General features: G+C 44.7%; 1 protein-coding gene across 1 annotated transcript; it reads left to right on the top strand.

Annotated features, from left to right (window-relative positions):
- LOC306851353 (galactose-3-O-sulfotransferase 2-like) lies at positions 1–18,990 on the top strand. The gene is made up of 5 exons (XM_079387522.1): positions 1–176; positions 290–499; positions 12,243–12,353; positions 12,631–13,279; positions 14,664–18,990. Exons 2-5 carry the CDS (start codon positions 426–428, stop codon positions 15,681–15,683), a joined length of 1,854 nt encoding a protein of 617 aa, XP_079243648.1. The 5' UTR covers positions 1–176; positions 290–425; the 3' UTR covers positions 15,684–18,990.
- The last annotated feature ends 353 nt before the right edge of the window (positions 18,991–19,343 follow it).

Here is a 19,343-nt window from a genome sequence, read left to right as displayed (position 1 = left end):
GAGAGAGAGAGAGGTGTGCTCAGTCTGTAATGAACTCAGTATTATAGGATCACAGTAAAACAGGCTTATGTCTGTTGTCATTAGTATTAACATCATTGCTTGTGTTTTAGATAAACACCAAAGTCTTTTTGGGACTGTTCTTCAAACTTCAAGACGTGGTTTCTACATTCTTCCTTGTAAGGACTTCCTAGGCTACCTTTTCTGTCATGGCTATAAATTTAGCCTCTGGAAGCTGTCTTCATCTGTCACTCTTTCCTCCCTCTCTTCCTCGGAACCAATCCGTTGTTAGCGGGAGGAGTCCCACCAGTGGACCTGAGGGACTGGTAGCAGTGTTTCACGAGCTCGGCGGAGCGTTTGACGACTCCGAAGGTCCGAGGTCCGGTGGGGGTTTATCGGGGGTGTCTGCTCCGGTAAAAGCGAGAGACATGTTCCCGCATCAGAGAACCGCGGGCCGAGAGCGGAGAGCGTTTCACTGGCGGACCACCTCACCGTGGACCACGTAAGTGAACTCCGAATGTACAATATAGATGCTTCAGTATTAGTTTTCCCTCAAAAAGACTCTTACTTACCGTCTTCGTCGTAGAAAAATGTGAGTTTAAGTGACATTTCAATGACCGTGTCTTCGGGGAGCGCCTCAGTGTTTTCCCGCTGGATGCGCGAGCCGCGCTGGATTAGTAACGGTCGCTTCTCTTTCAGCTCGATAAAAATATTCTGGCGCGAAGAGTATGTGATGCGCGCGCTCCTCGTGTAGCCTTTTGGGTTTGAAAGAACCGAGTCGATTTTCATTCCAGTCTCATTCAGTCCGGTTTTGTTTTATTTTTTCACTTAACACTTAATATACACAGTTCCCACATTCGCGGAAAATATCAGTGTTATTTAATGTCAAAGTTTAATTTTCTAATGTAATTAATCTGTAAATAATGTAAACAATGCACTTGTTTAATCAAGACATTTATGTTTAGGAATACAGTTTTATTAAAATGTAGGCTATTTGTATGCTTTCCCTTATCAAAACCAGACTTCAGTTCTGCTATAGATTTGGAGTCTATTTATTTAGGCTACGTCTCCTTGAGAGAAAACAGTTCTGGGTCACTCAGTTTTACATTGAAGGTATCATGTTACTTTTGGTTTGCGTTCGTAAGTACATTAGACACTTTAAAATTGCAAAAGATACTTGATCACCCAACCCTCTGGAGAACTTCTAAACCCTTTCAAAAGGGTAGCTCTCTGAGGAAATAAGCACCTAATAAGCTCCTGTTAGAAATCTATAGACGGTCAATGGTTGCTCCAATATCCTCTTAATAAAGAAAGCTTTTGAGGCACTTTAAACTGGTATTGAAGTTCCGACAACAATAAAGGATGCTTGGAGGTTCACCAGAAATCTCATGTTACTTGAGTGAATTGCCTAATTACTTAAAGTAACACGGACTCCGTAAAGTGTTCAATTTCATCGTTTACTGCTTATTTATGATATCCAATACTCCATTGTGCATTTAAGCTAAAGCAGTGTTTCATATGCATGTAAAGGCTGTTGAAGCAACAGGCTGCAGCCAGATGTTTGTGTTAGATACTGAAGCTGGTTGTGGTCCATGGATGCATATGTCATACTGGGAAGATGTGTTCATGTATTCATCCTCTAACTCACTTAAAGAATTAAATCCTATTAGGGAGAACTGCCACGCATGTGTTTTGTGTGTATATATGTGTTATAAATGTGACGAGAAGAGGTTGAACTTCCTATTCCAGATGTTTCTGCGGGTTGAGGGAACGTACAAAGTTTTGTTAGAATTTCAATTTTTTTCCCTCATGTTTTCATGCATTTCTGACCACAGCCTTCACCAAATCATTGTTTGCAGAATGAGGGGAACAAAACATAGGCTAGGATAATTACTGTGCATTGTGGTGTACGGTTGAAAACATGTCGAGTATAAACATCCATACATGTTCAGTACTTGTAGGAATATAATTAAAATGTGACAATACTAAATCTTTATATGCCCTCCAGTTCTTATAAAACGTTTTAATGCACTTGTTCATGAGTTCCTATAATTTTTTAGAGATATAAATAAATACAGGCTGTTCTCATTAAAGGAGTTCAAGCATGCTAAAAAATAGTTTAAAGATGTTTACCGCACTCCTTTATTCATTTTTTTATAAATTAAATGCAGACTTTCATTTCAAACTCAATTTCATGCAAGTCAATATGGTTCTTATAAAGCATAGTTTCACAAGAAAATGTTTAGCTTTGTAACCATCATGAAATGCACTTAAACAGGATCCCATTTAGACAACACAATTTAAACCCACACATACTTTAAACTGGATCTCTTGTGCATTGTGTTGAAGACAAAGTAAATTAGGCAAAGAGGTAGTCATTTGCAACAAGCCATATGAAGTAAATCATGTTTTAGAATACGTAAATAAAGCTGCCAAAGCCTGTTAACACAATGAGTAAGGCTTTCTGTTGCCTGACTGTAATTTGTGCATTGACTTGGATGTTAAGTTAAGAATTGACTTTTGCTGAAGTTTTTGAACTTCAGGACTGCTGTGTCAGCACTGGTGGTTTCCTTGGTCTGAAGCAAAACATTCTCTGTGTGTGTGTGACTCGATGAAAGTGCAGTCATTGACAGCCGCAGTCTAATTTTAACCTGGTAGATGACGGTCTGTAATTCATTTATGCTGATCTGTAACATGACTCAAAACATGCGATTTATGCTGTGGCCAAATAAAAACACAAGATCGAGAGAAAGAGGAGGATAGAAAGACACTGCTTAAACTAATGACCTCTAAGGAACACATTTTCTCATTTTGCAAACAGCCAACTGAATTGCAATGGAAATCAAATACTCACAAACTCTTACCTGCAAGGTGAAACCCTGGTTTCAGGATCAACCAGTGGAATACAAACATCAAAAACAACCTGCTCACTTTTGATATGTAAAGAATGTAATGTGCTTGTGTGTGTATATGTGTGTGTGTGTGTGTATATAATATATGAAAACACAATGTATTGTGTGTTGTAGCGGGCTGAAGAATCACACGACAGCTGCAGGTGCAGTAAATGCCCCGGAGGGGTGTTTATTCAAACAAACAAGTGTGGTGAGGTGGGTGCTAACGTGTCCGGTGCTCCAAGGCAGTGCCGCGTGATCCCTTCCTTTGGCCGTGGGTGCTTGCCGTGCAGTGGCGTGGTGTTTGAAGTGATGGGCCGATCGGTCACTAGCTGCTATCTGTGGGGTAGAGAGAGATTGGACACAAGCGTTAGTCACCATTCGTTGGGAGTCGTTGCTCACCGGCGTGTGTTGCAGAGAGGCTTTTGTAGCTCTCTGGTAACGAGTGTCAGCTGTGACCGATCAGCCCGTGATGACGGCGGCCAGGTGTTCCTCCTTCGTTTCCAGGGCGACGCTGATAGGTGCTCGGGACGCTTCTCACACTCCCCCCCCCTAAGCGACGTCCTGGTCCTGCGGGACGGGGGGAGGACGGGGAACGAGGGAGGGGTAACCCTTGACAGACCTACGAAAGCTGTCCACAGCCGCGAGAGTCCGTCAGCGTTGGCATTGGCGGTCCCGGCCCGATGACGCACGTCAAAGTGGAAGTCCTGGAGCGCCAGGAACCAGCGAGTCACTCGGGCGTTGGTGTCCTTGGCCCGGGCCATCCACTGTAAAGGGGCATGGTCAGTAAAAAGGGTGACCTTTCTGCCGAGGAGGTAATACCTTAGCTCCAGGACTGCCCACTTGACGGCCAACGCTTCTTTCTCCACCGCGGCGTAGCGTTGTTCGGTCGGGGACAGCTTTCGGCTGATGTATAACACCGGGTGTTCCTCACCGTTTTGGACCTGGGAGAGGACGGCTCCCAACCCAGTGTTAGAGGCGTCGGTCTGTAGCAAGAAGGGGCGGTTAAAGTCAGGCGCGCGCAACACCGGTTCCGAGGTGAGCGCTGCCTTCACTCGACGAAACGCTTCTTCCTCAGTGGGTCCCCAGGAAACCTTCTCCGCCTGCCCCTTCTTGGTCAGCTCGTACCTGTGTTTTTGAGGTGGGCCGTGGGGCCGAGAGAATCGCTGCCACTTTCGTCTCTTGAGGTCTAATCAGTCCACGGCCCACCCGGAAGCCGAGGTACTTGGCTTCAGGCAGAGCCAGGTGACATTTTTTTGGGTTGGCGGTAAGTCCAGCCCGACGTAGCTCCATAAGCACCCTCCGTAAGCGCTCCAGATGGTCTTCCCAGGTCTCCGAGTGAACCACGACGTCATCCAGGTAGGCGGCTGCATACTCCTGGTGGGGCCTTAGCAGGACATCCATCAACCTTTGGAACGTCGCGGGCGCCCCGTGAAGCCCGAAGGGGAGAACCCGGTACTGCCAGTGCCCAGATGGAGTGGAAAAGGCGGTCTTCGGTTTGGCTTGCTGCGACAAGGGTACTTGCCAATATCCCTTCGTGAGGTCCAGAGTGGTGATAAACCGGGCTCTCCCCAGACGATCCAGGAGTTCATCTACTCGTGGCATGGGGTAGCCATCGAACTCGGAGACCTCGTTGAGCCGGCGGAAGTCGTTACAAAAACGGAGGGTGCCATCTGGTTTTGGGACCATTACGATGGGGCTGGACCAAGGGCTGCGGGAGGGCTCAATCACTCCTAACTTCACCATCTCCTGTACGCCCTCCTCGATGGCACGTCGCCGAGCCTCAGGGATCCGGTAGGGACGCTGCCTGACGACGGTCCCGGGTGGTGTGCGCACGTCATGCTCGAGGACGTTGGTCCGCCCGGGGAGTGAGGAGAACACATCCGAGAACTGACCGACCAGATGTTGAAGCTCCGTCTTCTGGGCGGCCGAGAGGTGGGAGCTGATATCCACAACCACGGGACTTGTGGCCGCCAACGCCGAGAGCTGGGTCCTAGTCCCAATCCAACGTTTCAGGAGATTGATGTGGTATATTTGTTCTTCTTTCCTCCTTCCAGGTTGGCGCACCCGGTAGGTGACCGGCCCTACACGCTCGGTGATGGTGTACGGACCCTGCCATTGGGCGAGGAACTTACAGGCGGTAGTCGGGACTAGGACAAGCACGTGGTCTCCCGGCTGGAACTCCCGTGGTTGGGCCGCCCGATCGTAACGACGTTTTTGGGCTTCTTGGGCCTTGACAAGGTGCTCTTTGACGAGGGGCATCACTCGGTCAATTTTCTCCCTCATGTCCCGGACGTGCTCAACGGTGGACCGATGGGCCGCGGGCTGCTGTTCCCAGGCCTCTGTGGCCACGTCGAGCAGGCCACGGGGTTGACGTCCAAAGAGGAGCTCAAAGGGGGTGAAACCGGTGGAGGCCTGGGGAACCTCTCGTATGCCGAAAAGGACATATGGTATCATTTGGTCCCAATCACGGCGATCGTCAGCAGCCACGCGACGGAGCATCTGCTTCAACGTCTGGTTGAATCTTTCGACCAGCCCATCGGTCTGCGGATGGTACACTGTAGTGCGCAGTTGTTTCACTTTGAGGAGGCGACAAAGGTCAGCCATCATCCGGGACATGAATGGGGTGCCCTGGTCGGTCAGGATCTCCTTGGGGATGCCGACCCGGCTACTAAGCAGGAAGAGTTCCTGGGCAATTGCCTTCGCGGTGGCCTTTCGAAGGGGGATGGCTTCCGGGTAGCGGGTCGCATAGTCCACGATGACCAGGATGTGCTCGTGGCCCCGGGCAGACTTAGGCAGCGGTCCCACCAGATCCATCCCTATCCGCTCGAAGGGCACCTCGATTATGGGCAGCGGAATCAATGGCGAGGGGGGAGGGGCCCGTGGCGCCGTTCGCTGGCACACGGGGCACGCCTGGCAAAACCGTTTCACGTCCGCCTCCAGACCGGGCCAGTGGAAACGGTCCCTTATCCGTTGGGTGGTATTCTGCGCGCCCAGGTGACCAGCCATCGGATGGGAGTGGGCCAGCTCCATTATCGTCTCCACCTTTGAACGGGGCACCACCAAGAGTTGTACTTCCTCCCCCCTTCGCTGGGCAACGCAGTACAGCAGGCCGTTCTGGACCACAAAGTGAGGGGTTGGGTGCGGTGGTGGTTGACTTTCCTTGCCTTCAACCACCCTCACTTGGGCCCAGCAATGTTTGAGCCGATCGTCCCCGAGCTGCTCCTTTGCGAACGTTCCCCCTCTCCTGGCCTGTTGAAACACATCATAGAAGAGGTTAGAGGACTGGGAGGGGGACTCACCGTCTCTGGCGCTATCGGTCGTCATCAGGGCAGGTTGTCGCCGTCGGGGACCTCGGCTCAGCTTCCCTCGTCGGCGGTTCCCGGCTGGGCTGGCAGGCTGCGTAACGGCGGCGAGCAGTTGGTCGAACCCCGGCCAGTCCCGGCCGAGGAGGACGGGCACGGGCAGATCTTTCACGACCCCCACCTCTACGGGCCAGGTGCCCGGGCTAGCCGTGATGTAGATCTGACGGGCTGGAACGTGGCGGGTATCTCCGTGCACGCAGGTGATGGGAATCTGGGCCTTGGTGCCCGTCCTCGGGGGTAATACTGTTGGCTGGACCAAGCTCACCGCACTCCCGGAGTCCAGCAAGGCCTGGTACGTTCGGCCGTTGATCTTCACCCGCGCCTGCGGGGCTTCCGGCGGCAGCTCCTGGTGTACCACGCAACCCGCCAGCCAGGTTCTGCCAGGTGAACGCGGGGGATCCGTGGGCATCGGCTCATCCTGAATGCCGGGAACCGCGGGCCTGCTGATTGAGCGTTGGGTGCCCTCCGGCGCGCGTCGCTCCTGAAACACCCTCCGGGGAAAAGGCGGTGCTCGCTCCCCAGCCTCCCGTCGCTGCGTCGCTTCTGCCAGCTCGATGGCCTCCACTAGATCCCCGATGGTTTGCGGGTTCCGCATGCCGGCCGCCTGCCGAAGAGAGCGGGGGAGGGCCCGGAGAAAACGGTCCACAACCACTCGCTCGGCCACCTGAGCGGCGCTAGGATCTCCCGACAACAACCAGTGCTGGGAGAGGCGTGACAGTTCGGCTGCCTGGGCGCGGGCTGGCAACCGGCTATTGTACTCCCAGGCGTGGAACAGTTGGGCTGCTGCAATCGGGGACAAGCCGACGCGGGCCAGGATTTCCTTCCGTAGGTCGTCGTAGGAGTCCACGGAACTGGTTGGCAGCGAGAAGTAAGCCTGTTGCGGCTCTCCAGTCAATAGCGGCGCCAGGATCCGTGCCCACTCGTCCCTTGGCCAGTCTTCCCGCGTCGCGATGGCCTCGAACATCTGGAGGTAATGTTCTACATCGTCGTGGGCGGTCATCTTCGGCAGGAGACGGGTGGCTTGAACTCGGGGGTCGGGCAGCGGAACCCGCTGGGCAGCAGAAACGCGCAGAGTGGCGATCTCACGCTCCGTCTCTCCCTGTCGAGCGGCCATGTGCTCGACAATTTGTTGTTGACGGATGCTTACTTCGGTGAGATGCTTTAATAACTCTTCCATGGCTGGGGAGTAGCTGCCGCCTGTGCGTGACTGGGCGAGGAAAGACAAAGAGGGGAAAAAAATTAGTTGGGGTTGTCGTGACAGTCGGTGATTCTTCAGCAATCTGCCCGCATTCTCCACCAGTGTAGCGGGCTGAAGAATCACACGACAGCTGCAGGTGCAGTAAATGCCCCGGAGGGGTGTTTATTCAAACAAACAAGTGTGGTGAGGTGGGTGCTAACGTGTCCAGTGCTCCAAGGCAGTGCCGCGTGATCCCTTCCTTTGGCCGTGGGTGCTTGCCGTGCAGTGGCGTGGTGTTTGAAGTGATGGGCCGATCGGTCACTAGCTGCTATCTGTGGGGTAGAGAGAGATTGGACACAAGCGTTAGTCACCATTCGTTGGGAGTCGTTGCTCACCGGCGTGTGTTGCAGAGAGGCTTTTGTAGCTCTCTGGTAACGAGTGTCAGCTGTGACCGATCAGCCCGTGATGACGGCGGCCAGGTGTTCCTCCTTCGTTTCCAGGGCGACGCTGATAGGTGCTCGGGACGCTTCTCACAGTGTGTAAATGTATAAATAATATTTTTATTTAATATTAATCCAACTTTTACTCTTTGGTCTATCAAAATAAGACTGCATTGATCTGATCAAAAATACTTTATACGTTATAATGTTGTTTGTTCCTGTGATGCAAAGCTCAATTTTCAGCATCGTTACTCCAGTCTTCACAGAAATCTTTCTAATATGCTGATTTGCTGCTCAAAATTTCTTATTATCAGTGTTGAAAACAGTTGCACTGCTTAATATTTTTGTGGAAACCATAATACATTATTTTCTGCTGGAAAAGATAGTCTGTAGAAGTTGTGTGGGGCCCAATATATGGCCATCACAAATATGATTCAAGATTCAAGATTTTTATTCGTCACATACAGAGTATAACCAGCAGTGAAATGTAAGTCAGGTCAGCTCCAAGGACAGTGCAATTGTATAGAATACAAATATTAAGAAAAGTAGAAAAAAACTAAAAGAATAAAATAAAAGATAAAAAAAATATATAAATGTGCAGGTCAGTATGTTGTTGACAAATAGTAATATAACAGGAATGTGCAAAAAAGTTGTACAGGGTATTTAAATAGCAGCAATATGAGGTAGAAAAAATTATGAATAGCTTATTGATATAGTGATATTTACATGGAGTCAAGTGATGTTATGACACAGAGTTAGAGTTTAGGAGCCTGATGGCCTGGGGGAAGAAGCTCCTCCTAAGACTCTCAGTTTTTGCCATCAGGCTACGGAAGCACTTACCAGATGGAAGCAAAGTGAATAGCAGGGTGATTTGAGTCCTTGATGATGTTGACAGCTCTGTTTTTGCAGCGTTTGAGGTATTAGTCCTGCAGAGAGGGGAGTGCAGACCCTGAGATGCGCTCAGCTAAGCGCACAACTCTCTGTAGTGCTTTGCAGTCCTGATTGGAGCGGTTTCCATACCCCACTGAGATGCACTGAGTCAATACACTTTCTATGGTTCCTGAATAGAAAGTTTTCAGGATTGCTGGTGAGACCCTGAATTTCCTCAGCTGTCGCAGATGGTACAGTCTTTGCCTGGCTTTCTTAACCTGTGTTTGGATATGTGTAGTCCAAGTCAGGTTCTCTGAGATGTTTACACCGAGGTACTTGAAGCTACTCACCCTCTCCACAGGGGTCCCACTGATCATAAGAGGAGTGTAGGGCTGCTGCTGTCTCTTCCTAAAGTCCATGATCAGCTCTTTAGTTTTGCTCACATTCAGAGAGAGACAGTCCTCCTGGCACCATGATGTGAGTCTCTCTACCTCATCCAAGTGTGCGGTCTCATCGTTGTTGGAAATGAGGCCCAGAACCACAGTATCATCAGCGAATTTGATAATAGATGTGGAGCTGTGAGAGGACACGCAGTCATGCGTGTAGAGATAGTAGAGCAGGGGACTCAGGACACAGCCCTGTGGGGCTCCTACGTTCAGGGTGATGGAGTTTGAGATGAACTGGCAAACCTTCACCACTTGAGGTCTGCCGGTGAGGAAGTCTTGAATCCAGTCACAGAGTGAGGAGTTTAGGCCGAGGTCAGTGAGTTTAGAAGCCAGCTTTATGGGGACTATAGCGTTGAAAGCTGAGCTATAGTCAATGAATAGCAGCCTTACATAATTCCCATTGTTGCTGTCCAAGTGTGTGAGGGAAGAGTGGCGGACGTGAGAGATGGCATCGTCCGTAGATCTGTTTGGGCGATAGGCAAACTGAAGGGGGTCCAAAGTATCAGGGATGGAGGAGCAAATGTGGCTCTTTACAAGTCTCTCAAAAACCTTCATGACTATAGATGTGAGGGCAACTGGGCGATAGTCATTCAGGCAAGAGGGTTTATTGTTCTTAGGCACAGGGATTATTATGGATTTTTTTAAATGAAGTGGGAACCACGGAGGTAGCAAGGGACTCATTAAACATAGACGTTAACAAACCAGCGAGCTGATCACCGCAGGACCTCAGAACACGGCCGGTTATCCCATCAGATCCGGCTGCTTTCCTGACATTCACTTTCTTTAGCGCCCTCCGAACCTCATCCTCCGACACGGTGATTACAGGATCATCGCTGCTCTGCCTGCTGCTTCCTGACGCGCTGGACGGCAGAGGCGTGCCGTCGCCGTTGCATTCGAAGTGGCCGAAGAAGGTGTTTAACTCGTCGGCCAGCAACGGATCGGCTCTCACCTCCACGGACGATTCGTTTCCGAAGGCACAGATGGTCCTCAGTCCCTGCCACATCCGTCGAGAGTCATTGAGCTGGAAATGAGACTCAATTCTCTCTCTGTATCTATGTTTAGCGGCTCTTACTGCGCGTCGAAGAGCATAGCACGATGCTTTGTACTCGCCCATATTCCCGGTCAGAAGAGCCTCATTGTAACACAGTGCGTGTGTTAACCAGAGCACGGATTGTTCGGTCCACAGCAGTACACATGTACACAGCAGTAACAATGATTGATGAAAACTGCCGGGGCAGATAAAATGGGCCGGCAAATAATGGAAAGATGTTCCAGATGAGGCGAGCAGGAATGCGACAGAATGGAGATATTCCTGGGATCACACCATTTCTTGTTAATCATGAAACACACTCCTCCACCCCTGGATTTACCGGCCTCTGCTGTTCTGTCCGTCCGAAAAACAGAGAAGTTATCACTTGGCATTACAGCAGTGTCCGGGACCATGGACGAAAGCCAGGTTTCTGACAAACAAAGGATGTTACAGTCCCTTATGTCCCATTGGAAACTAATCCTGGCTCTAAGATCGTCCATCTTATTCTCCAAGGATTGGACATTTGCGAGCAGAATGCTCGGAAGAGGAGGACTGGGAGCCCTTTTCCTGAGTCTATCTCAAATCCCAGCGCGTTTCCCGCAGTGTTTCTTGATCCTTCGCCTCGGGGGGTTATTGTTCATCTCTGCGTTCCGAAGAATCTCCAGAGGCCATACTGGATTCGTGGCTAAAGTGTCCTGGAACAGGTTGGTGTAGCGGTTTCCAATGTCCAAAAGTGTTTCTTTGTTATAGGTGAACAGTGCCGACGTGAGATGTGTAAAAAGACAAAGTAAAACCAAGTAAAAAAGTAGATAAAAACACAATCTTAGCGGAGTGACCTGGACGGCATCCGAACAAAGCGCCGCGCACATCTTGCTTGAAGTTCAAAACAACAGCATTTATTTGAAATAGACAGTTTGTATCACTTTAAATGCATTTACTTTAATTTTTAGATCAATTTAATGCATCCTTGCTGAATAATTTTTCTTCCTTTTTGTGGTATTGCTGTGCTATAAGACAATTAGTGCACCTGATTTTAACAGGGACTCTTTATTGACTTGCCATTTAGCTGCTCTTTATCCAAAGTGCAATGCTACACTAAAAATGCTAGTGATGGCTGCTTTCAAAGCACTGCTTCGTGAAGCTTGGAAACTTTGGTGAAGCAGTTGTTTCTAAATAGTGGTTCGGAGCGTGTATCAAACTGCCAAAGTCACCCGATTTCAGTAAACGAGGCTTCATCATGTCATTCGATTGTTCAAAGGGTTCAGAAATTTCAATGGTTTGCCGTTGCGTGGCCGATCTCTGTGAAACAGTGAATCATGCGACTTCGAAAAGGTTCATTCTCCCATTACAACTTAATGCTGAGAAACTCCGTCACTGATCCTTGAGATAAATGCCATACTCAAAGGCACACTTGTTGTATGGTTCTTAATGGCAGGGATTACTGATGCTTTCACAGTGTTTGCGTCATAGACCACAACGGTCAGGTAGTAACCAAATGATCTCCCATGCTGCTTATATTCTCACATTTACACTTGACCTTATCGGTAACAAATAGTCCACTCGAGGCAAGTTGTGATAAACCCAAGTACAGTTTAATATCCTATGTAAAATACAAATGAAGTCTTGACTGGAACAGACTTGGCTTGAAATGAACAGAAACACAAACTCACCAATAGCAGGTTACGTGGATCAATACACGACGAGAGACAAAGGCTACATGAGGGCTATATATACCAAACAATCATGGTCACATGACACAATCCAACCAATGGGACACATGACACATGAACCAAAGAACCAATAAGAACATGACACTAGACAGGAATACATAAAGGCAAGGGAAGCAAGACACCAACAGCATGAATCAAATTACAAAATAAAAGACATGAAAAGAAGAACATGAAACAAACACCAAAACCAGGTGTGACATTATCATCTGTTCAGCTAGGATGTGTATGCACATATATCACTTACATTGACTTTATTGTTGAACTTGTGCTTCTTTCTGACCTGCATGTGTTTACAGGTGTGTGAGAGTGGCATGTTGCAGTCACCTGCGCTTTATGTGGTTCGCTCTGATGGTCCTGACAGTTCTCTGCGTGGCGCTGCAGATGCTGGGAGTCGTCCGACAGGCCAGGTTGATCAAGTTTTACAAAAAAAAATGCATAGTGACTTATACAAAGCAAATTATAAACAGATTTAGGAGGACTTTGAAATTAAATTTAATATTTAATATTTCCATTTAAGTCAAAGCAAATATCTTAACAAAAATGACTTAATATAAACTAAGTATTATATATTTATGTAACGTACATTTTATATTATATTATATTATATTATAGAGAATTTCAAATCAGATTTGTGTTGGTTCCATAAGGGTCAGCATCTAAAATGTCTCTTTCTTTCTTTCTCAGAAGTGCCAAGGTTTTGAAACTTGTGAGTGAGCAGCTGGTCAGAATGCCTGCAGAGATCCACAGGCCCATAAAGCGCAAAGACTGGGAAAAACTTTGGTCTGTCTCAGCAGCTATTGCTGAAGAACCAATGGACCAGCATCCTTTCATACAGAGACGAGACGAGAGCGAAAACTCTCGGTCAGAAGAGGGAAGGGACCAAGTCTTGGAGGATACAAGAAAAAAGCTTACTAGCACCACCAATGCAGCTCCACCAATAGAGGCGAATAAACTCTGGCTTGACCAAGAATTTCCGACAAAGCCACATAGACCAGCTTTCCCCAAAAGGACCCCAGAAATTAAAAAACCTCAGCACTCTGATGACAGTAATGATAAATATTCAGTAAAATCACGAGCTGACAACACTGTCACATGTCGACCCAAAAACCACATCGTCTTCCTCAAGACGCACAAGACTGCAAGCAGCACTATACTGAACATCCTCTATCGTTATGGGGAAAGCCATAACCTGACCTTTGCCTTGCCGCTGAACATGCACAGCCAGTTATTTTACCCAGCATTCTTTGCAGCATACTTTGTGGAGGGTGTCAGGACTCGCAGTGTGAAGGAGTTCCACATCCTGTGCAATCATATGAGATTCAGCTCACAAGAGGTCAGTCCGAGAGCACAGTACCCGTACTATTGTACCAAAGCATGCATCCAAAAGTAGTTGTTTTGCAGGATTGGATAAACAATAGAATATTCATGACATTAATTCAAGACACCACAGGCACAACATTATGCAAACTCTCATGCACTGGTCAATTTTGAGAGTTTGGGCTTTTATGTCTTCTTTCAGACTAGTGGATAGAAAACATCCAAAATACTCCTTTAAGGGTTTATTTTGATACACTTTATCTATTTGTGTCTGTAGATTTCAATTACAATACATATCTTTAAAAGCCATTTTCTCAAAATGAGTTTTCTCATGTGCTGAGCCAGAAATCTTCACTTCAGAAGGCTTTACCAAACCCATTTTGTTACTATCTATATTGTATTGTATCTATAAGGTTTGTTGTTCATGCATCATTCACCTGATTTAAATTCCATTTTAGTCCTACAACCAGTGAAAACCTTTTTTCCTGGTCGTTGACAGTATTTTATGATTTATAGTGTGATTAAAAAAGAGATATCACAAATTACCTCTGTAAAACCCTTTATCTCTAATATGTCACCAAAATGAAACAAGCAATTTGAACCTAGCATTATACAATTTTCAGATTTCTGTTCTGCAAAGGTATGCACCTGTGTTTATATTTAAATTTTATATTACTCATTTGCATATTTAAACAACATTTCAGAAAACTTGCAATACAAAACAATTGTCTTAATGTGCTGTGATTAATCAACTGGGGAATATAGTGGTGTCTATTAGTTAATTTTTTTTACCATATTCGCCTATATTGTTTTGTCTTTAAATTAAAGACTTTCAAAAGAAGCCCTTAAACGCCAGAGACTGAAAACAATTATGATAGTAAATATTAAATAATAAATCATGCAATTGCATTAAGATATGGTAACTGTTTTTGATTAAATAAGTAGCATGATAGGTTTTTATTTATTTATTTTTATTCTTAATAATGCATGTGAACAGATAGACTTCAAATAAAAGATAATGCTTTCTCTTGTTTATTTATTTTGAGTTTTTTTCTGGTGAATATGTTTGCAACTTTATCAAGACTGTGGTGTGAAAGCAATCCTAGATATGCGTAGACCACTTAGCAAGCACATAAATCATTTGATACAACTGACTATTTTCATTTTCAAGAGGAAGACGAAGCACCCAGTGCTAGATGAAAGCAGGCAGGTGCAGATCTGAATGATTTATAAGACATTTGCACTGATTGCATGTAGATTGCATTCTGGGATGGAACTTCAGTTGAGCGGAATGTGTTTATGATTCTGAAGCAAAGAGCAAGAGGTAAAATTTTTATTGACTTGGAAAGCTGAATAAAATATTTTATTCATAAGTTCATATTGTCTTTTCTGACTTGCAGGTGAGGAAAGTGATGCCTAAAGACACATTCTACTTTTCCATTCTTCGGAATCCAGTGGCGATGATGGAATCCTTGTTTGTTTACTACAAAGCGATCCCAGCTTTCCGTGCTGTCAAAAGCCTTGAGGAGTTTCTGATCCATGGTGGGCGGAGCTACAACACCTCTGTGCCTAATAACCACTATGCACGTAACATTTTGACCTTTGACTTTGGTCTGGATAATACACCACCCGAGAACGACACTGAGCTGGACAGACGTAGCGCCGAGGTCATCGCCGCCGTGGAACGTGACTTTCCGCTAATCCTCATCTCAGAGTATTTCGATGAATCTCTGGTGCTTCTAAAACACGCGCTCTGCTGGTCACTGAATGATGTTTCGTCTTTTCGCCTCAATAGTCGCAGTGAACGTTCTCGTAGGCCCTTGAGCTCAGAGACCGCAGAGCGGATAAAAGAGTGGAATTCACTAGACTGGCGATTGTACCAGCACTTTAATGCCACTTTCTGGAAACGCATAGACTCCACACTTGGGCGGACGAAGCTCCAACAGGAAGTTGAACTTCTGAGGGCAAAGAGGAGGAATCTTGAGCAAATGTGTCTTCGGGAAGGAGGGGCAGTAGATCCTGCGCAGGTCCATGATTCATCACTGAAGCCGTTTCAGTATGGCGCAGCAGTTATTCAAGGTTATAACCTTCGACTGGAGTTAAATAATGACACTCGTCAGCTTTGTCAGAGGTTGATTACACCTGAACTACAGTACACCTCAGCTTTGTACACCAAACAGTTCCCTCAGCTGGCAGCTGCACGTGCCGCTGCTGCAAAAAACATTGCGGCTTCCAGAAACACTGCAACGCACAGAGTTTTTAAACGCAATATTGAGACAAATGTTCACACAGCAATGAAGAAAATTACCTCGCATAGCAATACAAATAAAGGCACTGTGGATGAACATAGCTTACACATTTTAGCTAACTCTGTTGTTCATAATGAGAGACAAAACAATGTTGATGTAACAAGAGTATAAAGAAGTAAAATACGTAAACTCAAACATACACAAGGAACCACAAGAACCTGGTTTATTGAGATGAATTCATCAATTAGAACTCTAATTAACTAAGAGGAAAAAATCTCTACTGTCCTACGTAAATAGTGTAGCGACGTATGAAGCACAGCTCATATAAAAGTTACTTTCAAAGCAAGCAATTTTTGGTTGGTGAATGCAGTAAATTCATGTTACCAACTTGAAAAAGGGAACTTTTTCGCCCTCACTGACTGCTGATTAGGGTTGGTTTGAATTGTATCAATTCCGATTCTTATTGATTCCCAGTTTCAATAGGAGGTTTCAATAAGTCAAACATTTAGATATCAAACATATTTATTCTGTTTCTATTTTTGCAAAACATTTAATTGCTGCTGAACACCATGAACAAAAATGAGCCAGCTACATAAAAACTGGACTTCATTTAGAAGCCTGCAAAATAGAGCTGCACGATTCTGGATAAATCGAGAATTTCTTTTTTTATGGAGGTTGAAGTTCTCTCACAATTCTGAAGAAAAAATATTAGACAACTAAAGAAAATCTCATGGAATTTATGAATGGAAGGAGTCAATGACTCAAGATTACTTGTTTCATTACTGGATGAATAATGAATGAAAGATTCAAAGATTAATAGATTTTTAACACCCCCTTTTTGCCACCTAAAAAAAACAAAACAGGAATTGATAGGCGGAATTGAAATAAGTATCCGATTACTGACCTTAAGTATTCAATTCTGAAATTGGAATTGATTTTCGATTCCCAACTCTGATTCCAACTGAGCTGACTGGATTTTGCCAGGGAAAGTTTGCTGAGCAATATTAAATGTGAACGCACATTTAGAATACAAACAACATCGTTCCATTCAGTATGGTTTATATTTATTTTTTACAATGCTTTTAACAACTGTAATCATCACAGTGCAACTTTACACAGATTTAAGGTGTTACCACCCAGTGAGCAGTGTTTCTGCATCGCTTTTTCAGCAGCTGCTTTCCTCCGGTGCTCAATAGCTGCAGCTAAATAAATCATATTTGAATTTGCTGTCTGGGTCGAATGTGATGCAACCAAAATAAATGTTTTGCTATTGAGTTCTCACAGACTGCTCGTAATAATAAAAATACTGTACACCGATACCAGTGTAGTACGATTCATGGACAAATTACTCTTATGAGCTGGTTCTTTTTGTGAGTCAAAAATATATGGGATGGCAATCCATTGACTCCTAAGACGACATGGTTATTTTTAGTGAATCAAAAGCATATATCGAGACCAGTGTAGTCCAATTAACGAGGAAATGACTCTTATGAGCAGGTGCAGTTTAGCGAATCAAAATCATACATTCCAACAAGAGTCATTGAAGAATGAGTCTTTTAATGAGTCGTTCAAAAAGATGATTCGTTCACTGAATTGAATCCAGAGAGACAATGAATCAACATCTGATTCACTTATGGAAATGGCCTTGTTATCATTATTTTTAATGATATCTGTATCAAAATGAATCAAGGTTTATGTCAGTATCATTAATGATGTCCATATGACAGCGTTTTGTTAAGATAGCCTATACTTTGTTTTTTTTAAATAGGTTTAATTAAACAATATTTTTTTAGGAATGGTAGCCTATTATCAAAGTTTTGATTAAAATATTGTGTCTCCATATGACATCTATTAATGTATTTCTGCTTTACCCTCCAGCAAAACCAATGATATACCCAATGTATAATTGGGTATCATACCTGATAATTTGGGCTCTTAAAATGTCAGGCTATAATTATGGTGTGAGACAATAATAATCAAGTGTGATTCATTGTCTTAGAAGACTAAGTAATGTCTCGTTTACCTTGTTTGCACTTTCTCTTGTGACATAATCTCATTTTTATGAAAATGATTTTCCATTTGTAGACCAGATGAGGCTTATTGTGCCTGTTCAGCTGGTGTTTTGGAAAATGCAACGCTTTCTGCTCAATATGGCTAAGCTATTTCTCTAAAACCAATGGTTCGAGTTTCCAATGTGAGTCAGAAGTTTATATAACATGGATAAAGTGTGTGTTTGGCCTCTGCAGAAGTACAGATTCGGATCAAGGTTTTTGTTATAATGCTAATTGGAAATTGCCTATACAGCAGTGAATAAGTTGGAGAATAGGCATGAACTTTTTTCTTAAATCCAGCTATTTAGTTTTGCACCGTGTGGCTTTTCAATTTGATTTGTTGTTAAATATCACTGGAAGAAAGTGGAAAATATGTCACTGGCAGTTTCAGACACATGAATCAGAGCCTAATGCAAAATACACTGAACAGATCTATTAGAGTTGTCTGTGCTATTTCTGACATTCCAGTATTAGAAATACAGTGGCCTCTGAAAGTATTCAGACACTAAGGACACACACTTAAAGTTTGCTAGTGCTGTGGCATAGTCGTGCACAGGACAGTAAGAGCTGTTGTCAGGTTTGAGCCTGACCTGGTTCATGTCCTGATCCCATTTTATCTTGCCTATCTGCATTCTGCTGTCCTATAAATAACGACAAAATGCCCTAAAATAAAATGATATATAAACAGAATGTATGAACTTCATTGTATTAGATAAAAATATCAAACCAGATGAAATCAATAAACACAACTCAGAATTAACTGATGTTAATGTGGTTTATGAAGTCGGGTTTACTCATCAGATCGATTAGTAGTTCCCTATAAACATGATCCAAGTCTAAAAGTATAGATAATTTGGGTTTATTGGTTAATTCTATCATTTAAAGTCTAATAAATGTCATTTCATACAATAATTTAATTGAAAAGTGAGCTTTCTTTAAAATGAACACTGCTTGGTTGGGTATTTTATTATGCAACACAATGACAAGTCTGTGTAAGTATTTGAGTATTTAATGGAGCCTCTGGTTCTCACAAGTGGAACCCTAATTAATGTAAACGTTCTGTATTATGATGGATTTAATACAATGGCCATCTACAAAACCACTCTGCAAATCCTATGCATTATTGAGGCCAATTTGAATGAAGAAAGCAGTCCATCTCAATGAAGAAAGCAGACTTCTGCTAAGGGCTAATGCTGATTGCCAAGTTTTACCAGCCTTACTGAGACTCTGAAGGACCTGGACTTTGATCATTACCCAGAATGACTTGCTAGCTCTCATAAAAGATCATCTGAACCAAAGTCTCAGAGCTTTAATCTAAAGTTGGCTTTGATGTTAGAGAGCAATATACTGTATATGTGCGGCATCTTATTTCAAATCTCTGAAAGCTACAGTATATATTTTTCGTATTTATTAATAAAAGATGATTCTCTGGTGATGGTTGTCTTCTCTATAGAAAACAAGCATGAAACCTGCTTTGTACCCTGAGGTCACATATTTTCTAGTGGAATGAGTTTTGTGGCATAAGTTAAGAATCAACCCAACAGTCTTGTGTAACAGTGGATTTGACCCAAAAGCCAAAGAGCAGAGGAGCTGCTGTGTTTGAAGGTTAGTGCTCACTAAGATGTTTTTCATCAGTGTTGACAGACAAGAAGACTTTTTAATCATCTTGGATTTTAGTGTGGAGATCTGAATTCATCACCTGTAACCAAAAAAGCTTTTGAATCCACATGTCTCAACAGCAGAATGTTAAACAAATGCACAAACAATTCAGCTGCTACAT

This window comes from Barbus barbus (genome assembly GCF_936440315.1).
Source record: "Barbus barbus genome assembly, chromosome: 31".
Classification (NCBI taxonomy): Eukaryota; Metazoa; Chordata; class Actinopteri; order Cypriniformes; family Cyprinidae; genus Barbus; species Barbus barbus.
The sequence above is the reverse complement of the archived record's forward strand: the minus strand, read 5'-3'. Positions and strand labels throughout refer to the sequence as shown.